Source organism: Cyanistes caeruleus, chromosome 4 (assembly GCF_971803275.1).
Source record: "Cyanistes caeruleus chromosome 4, bCyaCae1.hap1.1, whole genome shotgun sequence".
NCBI lineage: Eukaryota > Metazoa > Chordata > Aves > Passeriformes > Paridae > Cyanistes > Cyanistes caeruleus.
In genome coordinates, this window is record NC_141704.1 from 15520018 (window position 1) to 15535260 (window position 15243).

The window sequence follows — 15243 nt, forward strand, 5'->3', positions numbered from 1 at the left end:
CCTTCTTCTATGCAAAGGCTTTTGCTAAACTGGTGATGTTCATCTTCCTGTCTGCACCCTCAGTTCTACCCTGACTAGTAGACAAAACTCAGAGCAAGGAAGCAGAAAAAAGCCTTTTGTCAATGCCAAGCTGTTACAAACTCTTCCCTGTTCTTCAGAGTAGGGACTGAAGCTCTGGCATCCAATATCTGAAATGTGCCTTGGTGGCAGCTTCATAAACACTGTCTTTAGGGTGAAGCTTTGCAGTTGTTTAACCTCATTTAAGTGCAGGTGGCTGCTGTAAAAGGGTGCTTTCTCCCTCTGCCCACCACCACAGACATTTTCTGTGTAGGAGTAGCAAAATCTCCCAGTAGTCTGTGCTTTCCTGAGTGGGACTGCATCCCTCTCTGCTCTGATTAGATTGACCTTGCCAGAAAACAAACACAAAAATTATCTGCTCAGCAATGAGCTGATAAACTGCATGAGTGATCAAATGACATAAAGGCTGTGGCAGAAATTATGGGGTTGCTCCCTCTGGTGTTAGCTGTTGATCTAGTGGGCTTCAGGCTTTGCTGGGCTCCTTTGGGATTGGGATGGGAACACAGCAGGGAGAAAGGAGGACCCAGTGGGTGACCAGAGGGAGAAGTTCATGTCAGCAATAGCCTTTATCATGACATGCCATCGCATGCCACGGGATATCTGTCATGGCTTGAGCTGGTGGCTCCTCCAGTCCATGCATGCTGCTGGAGATCCTGTCTGCAGGCAGTCTTCATGCAAGGCTTTTTATGCAGCTCTTCTGGTGGCACAGTCAGTGTCTCACTTTTATTTTCTCCCACACAGGCGCCCTGAGGAAAAATAAGTTTTATCTTCCTGCTTGGGAGTTAAAATTGTCAATTTACAGACAAATTAATTTAGCAAAGCTTGCTAATTTCAGGTTTCACAATGAGAGATAGAGGTTTCACAATGACAGAAGTATGGTGGCTATGATAGCAGAAGAGGTGTTAGGGTAAGTGGGGGGTTAAGGGCAAAGATACTCAGTGGAAACAATTACTGCCTTTTGTTCCTTGACACATTGGGTACAATCTGGATAGGTAGGTGTGTGTGGTAGGTTTTGGATTTTTCTTTTTTGTGAGCCAGTCCACCCACAATTTTCCAGTGGTGGTCAAGTCAAGGCCCCCAGTTTCAGCTCTCTTGGACACTGAGCAGCAGCTGTCGGTTCTCCATCCTTCTGTGGAGGGTCAGCCTCTGGCTGACTGAAGGGCTGGTCCCCACCCAGGTGCTTGAGGGATTAAGGACTGCAACTGTGCAGGAGCTGAGCAGCTCATTTTGGGAATGTTTGCATTAACATTTTTGCCAAATATGTGTGAAGAACTGTCTGAGGAAGGGACAGAAGAGAACGCTACAGCCCCAAGCCACCATCTTCTGTCTTCCCTCTTCCCCCAACCCTTTTGTTTGCAGCAGCCAAGCTGAAGGTTTTGAAGACAAGTCACTTTTACTGTGCAGTCCTGATTTGTCTCCCAGGGAGTTTAATGCCGTGAGCTGAATGACTGGTTACTCTCTTTTGGGGGAAAAAAAGATACATTTTAGTGTAATGCATATTCATGAAGCTGCATTATGGTTGCTGTGACAACCTCACCAGTGGCAGCCGAGGTCTGTATGTTGAACTTCCTTCTCCAGTCCCCATATTGAACGACAGAACATGTTACACAGCTCTCCACTTTCTGCTTCCTCCCTTCCTCCTCCCAGTCGGTGGACAATTCAAATTGTTTGAGTTGATGCTTAATTAATAGCTGCATCTGTTTAAGTCTGTGATACCAAAGCACAACTTCCTGGTGGTTTCCAAACTCTGTTAACTGAGTGTTTCTTTTGCTGGAAGTCTGTAAGACAGAGAAAGTGATTCTGGTGGGGTTTTTTTGTTCATATCCCTTCAAACTTGAAGGCAAAATAATCCTGAGTTACTAAGCATAATGTTTCTTCAAAGGTAGCCTGATAACTTCATCCATCATGAATAAAACAACCCTCCAAAGTCCATCCCCCTAGTCTATCAAGTCTATCCCTGTCTAGTCTAGTCTGTTCCTAGAGTTTTAAGGACTCCTGGCCCTGAATGGAGCTTTTAGTAGATGTTGCTCAAAACCAGAAAGGAGTTTGTTCTGGGTATGTTATGACTCTGAAGCCAAGGGTGATGTAATTGGAGGAAGACTTAACCAGACTGTGACGCTGAGGCAGGGAATATTATTTCAGGATGAACCTGTTGTGATGAGTGTGGGGAGAGCTCAGTTTGAAGACTTGTTTGCATGTTTGTTGATGTCAGAAATCGAGGGCACTTGTGCAACGCATGTAATTTTCAGAGAGTGTTTGTAAGCTGCTCTTGGCCAATCCAAATGAATATTTGGCCCAAAGTATTGCAGTCTTGGTTTCCAGTGACAAACGATGACATCATTCTATCATTCTGAGAACCTAAAATGTTGTATTGTCCTGGATGAGCTCAATCTCATATTGGGGCTGTTCATGAAAGGGCTGTGTTGAGTGTGAGTTCTGGCCCTTCTGTCTGCTAAATGTCCTTGTTGAGTTTAATGTAAAGTTTTCTTGAAAGGTGCCAACTTCACCTTTACAAAACCATTCCCTGTTGTTCAGCAAGAGGTGCTGTGGGTAAAGTTCAGCTTTCTTCACAGATGTGAGCCTTCTGGAGAGTAGTTTGGGAGAAGTCTGTACACAGGGGGAAGAAAAGTATCCTTGTTTTTTACCCTGCTGGAGTAGGGAGGTTGGACCAGATGACCCACTGTGGTCCCTTCCACCCTGACCCATTCTGTGATTCTGTGAAAAGCTGAGCAGATGAGGAGCTCTCTAGCGCAGTTGATCTTTCTCTGGTTAGTTTCTTAAATATTAATGAGTACGAAATGTTCAGAAAGTGACTTGAAATGAGATTCCATTCATTAAAATGAGAAATTGGGGGAAAAACATCATATAGCAAGAGGGAACTTTTTGCACAGAACATTATACAGAGGACTCTTCATCTGTATTAGGCTTAGATATACTCGTTTTTCCTTCCAGTTTTAGTTAGACATGTCTAGAAAAGAATGCACCAAGCTTAATTTTCAATGTATGTGGATGGATTGAATTTGTCTTGTGTTACTGCTCTCCCGTCAACTCTCAGGATATTATTCAGGAGCATTTCAGTGTAGAAGTAATACCAAAAGTAATCCTGACACTTTCCACGCCCTCGGTTTGCACATCCCTTCCTCATGATAAGACCAAAATGTCCTGGTGTTGACAACGTCTGTATTTGTTCATCCACACAGCCTGGCTTTTCTTGAATATCAGGGCTCTTATGTTGGACTTCTGCAGAAATGTATTTTGAGAATGAAAGGAAAATATGAAGGAGATAGAATGTAAAGATGGGAACTAGGGGCATGCTAGATTTTCAGGTCATCTACAACTTTCTCAAAAGCTGTTTTTCTACTAAAATGAACACGAGTGCTGTGAAGGTTACTGTACTGTGTCACAGTCTTGTAGGGCCTTTTTGACCTGGGATGAAATTCATCCACGATGTTTTAAGTGGTTTCTCTGTTTGTTTTCCCTCAGGCTCCAGACTAACACTTGCTGAGTCAATGCTGTTTGACTTGGTGTAGCAGGTTTGTGTTTCATTAACAGCTAAGGAAAGCTGACTGAACCCTCTGTTGTGAAGCAGAGCCCTTTCTCTAAAAAGTGCACGTGAAGATTTAGCTGTTCTGTCCCTGCCAGGTCTGCCAGGCCACAGACTGTACTTGTGTAAAAACTAAATGCAATAACAGAAAACCAAAACCTAAAAACTACTTGTAGGAGACTCTGGGGTGAGTTAAGGCAGCTTTCAGACAGCAGTGGTTCATTGGGTACTGCACTTTCCTGAGTTCCCTCTGCATCCCAACCCCTTCCACGTTCATGCAGGAGTAGAAATGGGGTAGCAGTGGCATGAAGGGGTGGGAGGGCTGTTCCTGTCCACAGGAACGCATCTCATAAGCAAGTCCCTCCAGATGGCAGGGGTGGCTGTCAATATTCCCTGGAAGCTGGTTTCTGCTTACTGATGCCTCTCTATAAATGTAGGCTGAAAAATTTCTTGTAAATCTCTTTATGATTTTTATGTGAAAGTTTGGGAAAACTTGATTTTTCTGTTGTTATTATAAATTTGGAATGTGAATGTACATTGAATTTGCTTTTTGTGTTTTGATATATTAATTTAAAATAAAGATCTGACAGTTGTTTGAGAGCTTTACATATTAGGTCACAATAAAGTCATCTCTTCCCTGGCCCTCTGTAAAAGCAATAAAGCTTCAGGCTTGAAGGAATTGTGTTAACTGGTAGATATTAATGGCAATTAAAAAGAAAATCTTTAAAGGTTCTTTTAGCTAGGAGGCTTTTTAAGCATGGAAAAAATAGGCATTTTCCACTTGATTATTGTCACATGTATGACAGTGTTGGGAAATGGCAGTGTTTAAAATGCATGGAGTTAAAATACTTGTATTTTTATTAGAGTGTTATAGTATTTGTTAGTTTGAAAGCAGAGTGAGATGTGGATCTGCCTTTGCACTCTGAGCTCCTCATGTGCAGAGTTGCATGGTGGTTTTGATGTAGTGGGTATGGGGAGTTCCTAGAAACAGCTTGAAACTCACAGCTGAACCAGCTGAGCTCAGAATGGGTATTTGGGTAGGGATGGGTCCAGGATAGGTAGTTGGGAGAAGGTGAGGGATGAATAGCTATGATGGTGAAGCAAGTGGTTTGATATTTAGTTACTTAGTTACTGTGTTTTACAATAAATCTAATTCTAGTTAAGATTCTGGTCTTTAATTTTACAAAAGCTTCCTCAAGCTTATTTAAATTTGATTCAAGTCAGTTGGAATACAGAATCTCCAAGAATCTTTTTTTCTAGTGAAACTGCTGAAATGTCACCATGAAAAAAAAGTTGCTGGTTGCAGGAACAGGCTGCTGACATAAAAAGCCTGTCTTAAATCCAGCATTTGGCTGGAGGCCAGATAATGAGTTTTCATAGAAGCTTGTTGGCAAGCTTACATTTCTGCTTAGGTTAATGTAAAGTAACTGTAAGTAATTTGGGAACCTGGTACATGCAAAACAATTTTTAGACAAAATGATCTTATTATTTTTAAATTTTAACTGAAAATATTTTTATAAACCAGCTTCTTTTACTTCAAGCACTTTAGAAATGCCTTGGAGTGTGTTTCTCTACTATGCCCTCTTCTAATGCTTAACCTACTGAATAATCCTTTAAAAATATTAACCCTTATAGCATATCTGTCAAATCAGAATTTATGCTGACTTAATTCAGTGGAGTGATTCAATTAAAGGTTTGCCTTTTTAAAAGTCTAGGTGGTAACATACGTAGGGGTAAATCATCAGCTTTTTGAGTAAAAAAAAGCCTGTAGGTGTAGATGTTCATGGGTAATCTGTTGGCCGGGTTATTCTGTAACCTAAGGCTGAAATGCATGAACCATCCTAGGATGAGAATGGAGTTCAGTTTCCCAAAATGGTGCCCATCCCTGGCAGTTATGCCAATAGGCCTTTTCACTGTCCTTGTGGCTTTTTCAGTCTTCATTCAAAGCTTGATGGTAAGGGTTGGAGATGGCTTTGTCTCGAGATGTTTTGGATGCTTCTCATTTCTTACGTGTGATAAGTGAATATGAATTTATGCTAAGGGGAAAGAAAGCTGAATTCTGATCTGGAACCATCTGTGGAAGTGCTGGATATACCAGGCTATAAAAGATGTCCAGATGCAGCCCTGGTCTTTGAGGAGCAGTGGATAAATGTGGTTTTAACAGGAGGATGCTGAGGACTCCTGTTTCTGTCCAGGACAGCAGTGCTCATCTGCAGTACCTGATCCATCTCTAAGAGGGATTGAGAAGGTGAGGGATGCATGTTTGTCCTCCATCATTATGGGCTGATGGCTGCCAACCATGCCAGAAAAGAAGTAACACTCTGCCATGCTTTGTTATTCCCATGCATTGCTGTGTCATTTGCAGTGACATGATGAACAGACAGGATTTGGTTTCCAGTTGCTTTGCTGTAGGTCTCTTACATGGTATGCAAATCTGGTTGAAAATAGATGGAGATCATTGTGATGGGAGAGAGAGCGATACAATTGTGCTGGTGCTTATCAGAGGTTTAAACTTCCCTCATACCATTTGTTCCCTAGTTGCTATTAATAGTAGGGCCTAGAGATATTTCTGGATATGATAGCTGACAAGTTTCTTCATCAAATAGTCAATGAATGAGCAAGAAGTGTTTCTATTTTAAGCATAGCTCTCACAAGTAAAAGAACTTCAAAGAATAGTTGTTCTTAGAAAATAACCTTGGTGTGAGTTATCACAAGTGTTTCTCTATAAGTAATAGATTAAACACAGGGTTACAACTTCAAGCATCTCTGATAAAGGAGGAATTTTGTGGTTTTTTATTTTTTGCCAGCTGTACTCTAAGGGGTTTGTGTTAGTTTGAAACTTCTGGGTTTAATTGAAAGGTGCTAATAAACCTTGGCAGAAGTGCAAACAAAGACATACTTGATGGAATGATCTGGTTTGAACTTGGTGTGAATAGTCACTGCTAAAGTGTTAGGGTAAGTGGAGAATCCATAAGGAGAGTTGAAGAGCTCTGTGGAAAAGAGGTTTATCCTAGGGAATGAGAATTGCCTTAGGTGCAAAGGCTGTGGTAGCAAAAGATTTTTCTACTTTGCTCTTTATTTTTCCTCCTGAAGTGACATGTGTCTGAATTCCAATTTACCTTTGCACTTTCATCTCACCCTGTTGTCTGGGATAATGTGCCATGGAGCTAAGCTTGACTTCTAATGAAGAGGATGGTAGTGCTGACCATAGAGGACAAAAGGGTAGTACCAGGAACAAGTGCCTCAAAATAAATTTTAAAAAATCCATTTGCTAGAGCATGGCATCATACTCCAGATGAATCTGTGTGCTGAAATAATTGTGGCTGTTTTGTTATAAACTGACAGAGCAGGGGCTTGCTGGAGTGACAAGATCAAGGAACTAACTGTTGGGTTTGCCTTTTTTTTTTTTTTGTTTAAAGATGGAGCTTGGGACCTTTGGTGCAGAGTGTGATTCATTGAATGGGACCAGTTTGGCAAGTCTGGTTTAAATCAGAAATTATACAGTGCAGTGTCTTGAAAACCTGTGATTACAATGAGGTTATGCACATAAATTGAGCTTTCTTCTCTTGTCTTTTAAAAAGCAAAATGTTTCTCCTAGTGTAATTTCAGGGGTATTCAAGATAGTCAGTTGTGGCAATTTTAAGGATTTTGGCAGTGTGTTTGAATATGATTTATGGTTTATTTCAGCTGTCTAACTTCCGGTGAAGTCTTCTGCATGGATCTGTCTTTGGCTTTTTTCAGTTATCCCTTGGTACTTCCTGTTTTCTTAGCCCGAGGTTGTAGAGAGATATGATAGCATCCTTACTCTTTTGCTCTGGTTTGTCCAGGAATTTAAAAGTGTGTGGAGCTTGGTGGATTTTCCTGTTTTTGATTAGAAGCATCACAAATTGAAAAATGTTGACTTATCAACTAAACGTTGTTTTTGTTTCAAGTAACCTGTCAGGAACTGACTTGGTAATCTTCCTTTGGAGTGCAAGTTGTTAGTTTCTGCCTATTCTGACTTGCTTTAAAAACTGCCAGGAGAGAGAGGCCATGATAGTTTGGGAAGAACGTAAATGATCAGCTACTGCAAACCAAACCATGCATCTCCTACACTATGGAAAAAATGCCTGTTTAAAAGCTAAGCGTGTTTTTCCTCCAGTGGCATTTGGAACTTGAAAGGTGGAAAGGCACTTGGAAGGTGGTAGGGAGTAGTTAGTGATAAGAATGTGTGTGATTTGATTTATTGCAAGCTTTCTAAAATACTCTTGATTTTTTGATCTTGCAGAGACTCCAACCGTCATGTTAAGGTAAAGCAGAAAAGTGCAGTGCTGAACATGCTAAAGAAGTTGGACAAAATAAGGTTCAGAGGTCACAAGAGAGATGAGTTCCTTGATTTAGCAGAGTCTCCAAATGCTTCAGACACTGAATGTGGAGATGAAATCCCGGTGAAGATACCTCGAACGTCAGCTCGAGACAATGAAGAGTTGAGAGACCCTGTAAGTACTCCATTTGGGTATTGTTATACTTTGTTTTATAGTTTTCAGGCAGAAAAAGAACAGAAATTACTAATTCTTTATCCTTCTATTACAGTTGTAACACTTGAAAATCTGTGGGCTAGGAAGTAACTTTCCAGTAATAGGCTTCTATTTTGTGGAAAGATCAATTAATTTCTCAATATCAGAGTTCCCTATCCCTACTTCTAATTTAGGTATTGTGAGTTGACAGGTTTGTTAACTTTGGATGTGCTTCTGAATGTTCTCTGGTTTTGGTTTTGTTGAATTACTAATGAACATGTGAAAAAGAAAAGGCAACTTTTCAGTCTAAGGAGCTCAGATCTGCTCAAGTGGCACTGTCTAGGACTTTGAGGATAAGACTTCTGGTTGCTTCATTAGTGTTAGAGGGTCACACAGTCTCCTTCTCCACTGTAGTGTTGGAACCAGTAGTGCTTCCATGCAATTAGAGCTGGTTTAAACCTGTGATACACTACTAAAACATTTTGGTGCTCATAAGCAGAAGCACAAAAGCAGATAAACCTTTTTCAAAGACACTGCTTCAGGAAAAGGCAAATATTGGTTAAAAAGTAAAATAAAATCCTTCTTTAACTGTTAAAAAAAATGGCTGTGGATCCATGAGCTTGGAGTGCTACAATATTAATTTAGATTTGTCTGTATAATTGTATTGTAGAAGTGAGTTGGAATTCAGAATTTATATCACCCTATGAAAACTTACTGTGCAGTTTTTATCCCAAAAATGTGGTCTGACTGTTCTCTGAAGGCTCATTTCTAGGAGGTGGAGCTTGCTCACATCAAGCTGTAAAACAAAAGATTTTAAACTGTATATGCTTATGCATCTCCTTTGGGGTTGCAGCTTGTATCCAGTTTTGTAGCTGTTAGCTTTTTTTAATTTAAGCGGGCTTTCGTTGTACTACATACAGTCCTGCTTATAGAGAGCTTTTTTGCCAGAATGTTTTTCCTATGATCATGGAACAAGCAGGTGGTAATGACAGAGCATGTTTTGGTCACAAAAAGCCTGTTATATGTAAATCCTCAAGCTTCTCAGACAAGGAAGTCTGTTCAATGCTGTTCCTTTGCTCTTATTCTACTGAAGACATCTGTCATTTGTTGGGATGTAAATATTGTGTATACTGTTACTAATCTCTTCTGCTGCCCTTCCAATGTGGTATTTTGTGAGTTTTTTATAGGGAAATACTGACTTATTTTCATTAAACGTAAAGCTTTATGTTTTGTGTGGGTATATATTAGATGCCTTTTGTATTTAATCAGAAGTATCTGGATGGCAGAGCTAGAGGCTACACAAAGTTCTGTGTTAAACTCCAGGTACTATTTTCTGTATTTCTTCAGGGGAGTAGTAGCTCCTGGGTGGCATGGAGCGGTAGCTGAGGCACAGCAAGGTAAACTTGTAGTTTTGAATAATTATAAAGCCTTAACAGCTGTGCATCTGTAGTAGTGGTCTCAGAATGTCGAGCTCTGTGTGCTGAGAAGGGAACTTGGAGATACACTTTGCTTTCTGGCTGATTACATACCGCACTAGGCTGTTGTGGCCTGAGTCCTTGGGATACAGCTGAGGGCAGTTCTCTAAAATCAGGGAGAAAGAGAGAGAGGAAAGCAGAAATGGCATCAAACTTGCTTTGCCCCGCTCTGGATGTTTTTAAGCTCCAAACCCAGGGTGATGCTGGAACAGCCTATGAGCAGCAGCTGTGTTACAGATATGAGCAAAAGGAGCAAATTGGTGTGAGGAAAAAGGTCTGATGTCTGAGGGATAAATTTCAGATGGGATTTTTGAGGACTTAACAGTTGGCCCTCACAGGCATCTGCACACTAAGCAGGTATAAAATGAAGGGAGAAGAAATAATCCCCTGTGCTGCAGAGGTGCCAAGAGTAAAGAAAGTAGTGCTTATGTATTTAAATCAATATAAAAGTAGTGGTGTCTGAGGCTGTGTGAACAGTGCAATTCTGAATTATTTTTCTGTTTCTTATTGAGATTATATAGTTGTGTTGTGCCTGAATTGGTTTTATTCAGTGTCTAAAACTCATAACTTAAATTGCTTGTACAGGATGTTTTTCTTTTATAGGCTCTGTAAGCAACTTAGTATTATACTTGTATTACACTGATCATGGGAAGACCAAGTCTTACTGTTTTCTTCCTGTCTAATACCTTTGGGAAACTGTTGAAAGCACACAAAAACCAATGCAAGTCTTCTCTGTGTAAATGGAAGTTAGGTTACATGTCTTTTATGATAGATGTGAGGTGTAAAGTGCTTCTAGTTCTGTTCCTTCATTGTTTCTGTTGAAATCTGGGGACAGAATTCATGTTGTTGAAAGAGCAAGATTGGGGGCTTGGAACTGAACACAGGCATGAAGAATTAGAGTCCTAGTCCCCCCATCTGCATTTTCATGTTATCTATTCCCTAGACAAAGATTTAATCTCTGCCACTCTCCACTTCCCTCCCCCTGCCTGGTGTATTAATCATTGTGGAGACATTAAGGAAAGATCTCTCTGTTAGAACAGCACAGTGCAGTCATGAATGAAGGACCCTTCTGTGCTTCACGTGTTTACAGTGCACTTAAAGATGTGCCTCTTCTTTAGGTATGTATCTGAACTTGACAAGCGTGTGCAAAAACTTGATACAAATGGAGGTTGCAGAGTAAAAAGCCTTATCATAAAAGCTTGTGATTGCAGAGCCCTGACCATCTGCCAGGACGAGCGTCATCCTCTGTTGCACTTGCAGCAAGCGAAGTGAATGTTCAGTCCCAGGCCACAGATTGCACAGTGGCACTTAGTCCCAGCACTTCACATGCTTTACTGAAGTCACACATGTAAAATTCACACCCTGTGAAAAGACAGAAAGGATGGTCAGATGAGGTCATTTCATATTCTTTCGCTTTAAACTGAGCTTTACCTGTTTAGTTCATTAATCAACATCCTAACCAGTGTTTGGGTAAAGCACACAGCTAGCTCCTGGTTGGAGGACTCTGGAGACAGAAGGATTTATATTTTCATTCAAATTCTCAGTTGTTTCTGAGAGTTTTTTTTCAAAAGGTGTCTTAATTTTTACTAGTTTGGATTCAACTTACAGACTGGCTGCTTGCTTGTGTGGGTTTCCCCCTCATTTAAGTGCCCCAGCTACCAGATATGCCTTGAATAGGAGATACTTTCTTAGGTCCCTGTGGGTGTTGAGACACTGTGATCAGATCATTGCCAAGACAGCAGTGCTGGTTAACAAATTTAACTCTGTGCTAAACATTTCTTTCAATGCCTGAATGGCTTCCTGTATTTCTTCCTTTGTTCTCTCTTTATCATAACTGTTTCTTTTTTTTTAAGGCAGGGGCATTAGACACTGCATGCAGTTCTGCTTGCTTCTGCATTGTTTTGTGAAAACACCACAATTGCAAAATAGGTAGAGGGAGTAACCTGGTCCATTCCAAATCAATTAGCATTTGATTTGTTGTTACATTAGAAATTGAGGTAATATTGCTTGCTCAGTAATTAAAGTCCCCTTTATTCAGTACTACCCTTCCTATTTGTACAGAAGGGGAGACAAGTTCCAGTTCTGAGTGCTATGTTCATATGAATGAACATGCTGCAGAGATCACATCCCCTTCACAGAGTGGAGAAGAGCAAACTGTATTTAAACCTGTAGAGGCTGGCACTAACCTGGCAGTGAGAATTACTAGTAAAGCTGTCTTGTATCTGGCATATTGTACTGAAAGCAGCCTAATCTACTTATGCAAGTCCCCTGCCAGCGTGCTAGGATTAAATCTGAGTTATTGTGGTACAGAAAACATTACTTTAATTGCTCTTGCAGTACAGCTTGTTTTTTCCTGACACATGTCAATTAAAACCTTAAACGCTGCTCTGTTGGTCATCTCATTTACAGTGATTGGAAGATACAAAGCATGATGCAAACATTGCAGTAATAAGTTAAGGTCTCTAAACCTGGCTAGCACTAGATTTTTAAAAATTTATGTAGAATATAGCTGTGTTTTGGGAGCATGCCAGTATGGGTATGCTTCCAAGAATAGCTGCTAAGGATTAACTATTCATGCAGATGCCTTCATTCTTAAACAATGTTGTTGAGTTTTTCCTTTTCTTACAGCAGGTAATTGCAGCATTCATGGGGAGCCCTTTCATAGTTTGAAGTAAGAAAATGAACATGAAGTGTCAGATGAAAAGCTCAGGAGGCTAGAACTTTGCGACACAAGCTGCATAGTTTGCTGAACAATTCCCCCCTCCTCTTTTTTCCTCAAATTAATGCAAGTTAAAATTTTCCATTTTAAACTACTTCTTCCCTGTGTTGTGTCCCAGCCACTTTCTGGACTCTGAGGAGTGACTTGAGTGGATGGTTTTGCCCCTGGGGTTGGTGTGTTGTGTCCTCACTGCTCCCCATTCTTCGTGTTTGAGGATTGATCCTCTCCAAGTTAAGGACAAACTTGGAAATCAGACCACCATTTTCTTAGATATTCCTAGAAAAAATCATCCACATACGTATGATGTTGTGGAAGGAAATGAGAAGCATAGGGTTGGGCAGTAGTGTTTCTGTGTGATACTGGAGGTGTGCTGTGCTGCAGATGGAGAGGTCAGATCCATAGCCGCTTAGTTGGGAAGTGACTTGGACCACTTCTGTGGCCGTAGGGCAGCAGTGGCAACACACAGAACCAAATCCCAGGGTTCGCAGGGTGAAGGGGTTTTGGAGAGGGAGGGCAGAGAAGTCTCGGGCTGGGAAGTTCTGTTTTGAAAAGCCTGAACTGCAGATGGCTTCAGAAACGCTTTTGTGGGGAGATGTGGGTTTTAGATCTGGAGCTGGATGTGGCTTGGACAAACAGCCCTGAACTCTGCTAATGGGTTACAGGCAGTCTGTCATCATCAGAAATGTTAACACCCCTGTCTCTATGTTCACCTCTGGCATTTCTCTGTCCTCCTAGGCACTGCCAGGCCTTGCTCATGGTCTTGGCTAAGTAATCATGATTGCCAACATTTTAAAAGGGCTCCTGTGTCAAATGCTGTGTCAATACTAGTCAAAGCTAGAGAGGCAGAAGGAAAAGCAGGAATCTGTGGAAGCCTTCAAGGCTTTTACTGTGAGTCAGAAACTGGAAAGGACATCTGTACAGTGCAGTGTAGTTAACCCAGCCTGAGTCCCAGTGCTGTCCTACAGAGGCAGTGGAGAGGAGAAACCTGTACCCAGATGAAACTGGAATTCATACAAGGATTTTGTTAACTTGTCAATTGAGCCAGATATGCGAGCTTCAGGAAGAGGGACTCCTTGAATTCAGAGGCAGGCAGTTGACCTGCAACAAATGTACAGACCTTGTTTCTTGTTTTCTTAGGTGTGTTGGTATGGGGCAAAAACTTCTGTGACAGAGACATCTGCTTAAATGTTTCCCATATTTCTGTCCTGGTGTCCTCAGTTTTTCTGTATGATAGTAATAAAATGTTATGGTGATGCTAATTTTGGAAATTGGGTGCACCACCAAACTTGTGTCACCACGTATCTTAATAAACCATTTTATTATTACATGTTAATTACATGATCTTGCTCCTAGTGTTCTAGTAAGCAGCCTTATGTTTTAACTCACTGGATTTTTTTTCTCTTTTTTTCTCCTCTCTAAGTTAGAAGCTCATTGTAACCTTACATAGCTAGTTTAAAGATGGGTACCTTCTGATTTTTAGCCATCGGTGGATGTCAGGCTGCTTGGATTCAATGCTTTAGCAGATAAATATATTTGGAAGCTCTAAGAATGAGTCATGTTAACTGGTACCACTCTCCCCAGTGCTTCACACCTCTTGCTCTTTCCTTCTTCCTTAGAGGCACCTTAAGGTATCCTGGGCTATAATTACTGACTCAACATCTCTGAGAAGCAAAAGCAGAGCTGGTTCTCTAGATGGATTTCTGAAATGTAGCACATCTTTGGGTAAAATATCTTGAGTATCTTCAATGAGGATGAAAACTCGAATATGCTTAGGTACTTAATAGCCTCTTTCTTTTTCCTGTCCTCCCTCACCTGGGGTGGACAGCTGCTGTCCAAGCACGGGGGCTGGTGCCCAGAGTCCAAGCACATTCCTTTTGAGTACAGCACCTTGCTCTTTGTCCTGTATGTGATTTAATTTATTTATCAATAAAGTATTTCAGCAGTGGCACTGTTTCTTCAGGTAGCTCCCTGTGAACTCCTGCATGCTGGGAGCAGATTGTCCCTGTGTGCTTGATGTGGGTGTACAATACAGAAAGCAGTGTGTGAACACCTGGGCAGCAGTCTGTATTTTAATAACATTTCCCTTGTGCCTGCCCATGGAGTGTGCTGTAAGGGTGCTGCTTTTCGGCTTCAGTCACACCATCCTCCTTGGGGCTCTCCAAATGTCTGTGAGTGATAGCACTAAATCTTGCAGCGTAAATAAATGCAGCCCAGCTCTGTAGATAAGAGATCAGCACAGTGTTAATTCGCATCCTGTGCTCATCTGAAAATCTTCTGCAGTGGCTGGAGCAGCTGCAAATGGCATCTCTCATCGGCTAAAGGCAGGAGTGATGGGGAAACGTGAGGCATGGTGAGGAGGATGCTGTGCTGCAGCTCCCTGTGTGGGGACTGCCCTGGGGTCTGTCCCTCTGTGCTGTGGCGTCATTTGTGCCGGCTCCAAAATGGGAAGTAGCCCAAGGCTGCTGCTGAGCTAACAGCTTCTGCTCCTCGCCAGGGCAGCAGCGCTGACAGAGTGCTGTGTGGGTGGGTGCTGCTTAGGGGGCTGGAAATAGCATCTCTGCTTGGCATGGTATTGAGCAAGCCCAGGTGGGGAGTTGGTGCTAGGTAAATGTTGGCCAGTAACTGCCTACAGAGTGCTAATATGCCCATATAGACAAATTCTGAGACTAAACTCAGCATCTGTTCAGTTCAAACAAGAAAACAGGTGTTTAATAGGTATTTCCACACTGTTTTGTCTTGAAAGTGAAAATCAATCCCAACTGTGAAAGTACTTTGCTATCAGTAAGCTTTCTGCACGTCTTCCCAAAACATAGAAAATGTCTTAATTTAATGTCTCCTGTAGATTACTTGAATTTATATATGTATGAAATTTAACCTGTCATGGTTAAATGTATGCAGGCTGGTGTTTGAAAGGAATACAGTTCCTGTATG

The 15243-nt window shown here is 41.4% G+C and overlaps 1 protein-coding gene across 3 annotated transcripts in view; it reads left to right on the forward strand.

Annotated features, from left to right (window-relative positions):
* GRAMD4 (GRAM domain containing 4) overlaps positions 1-15243 on the forward strand; it is a 75896-nt gene that overhangs the window by 16164 nt on the left and 44489 nt on the right. For all 3 annotated transcript variants that reach the window (XM_086886865.1, XM_023918656.2, XM_023918655.2), the window contains exon 2: positions 7890-8100. In XM_086886865.1, the coding sequence (XP_086742991.1) occupies positions 7890-8100 (211 nt within the window). The remainder of the gene's footprint in view (positions 1-7889; positions 8101-15243) is intronic.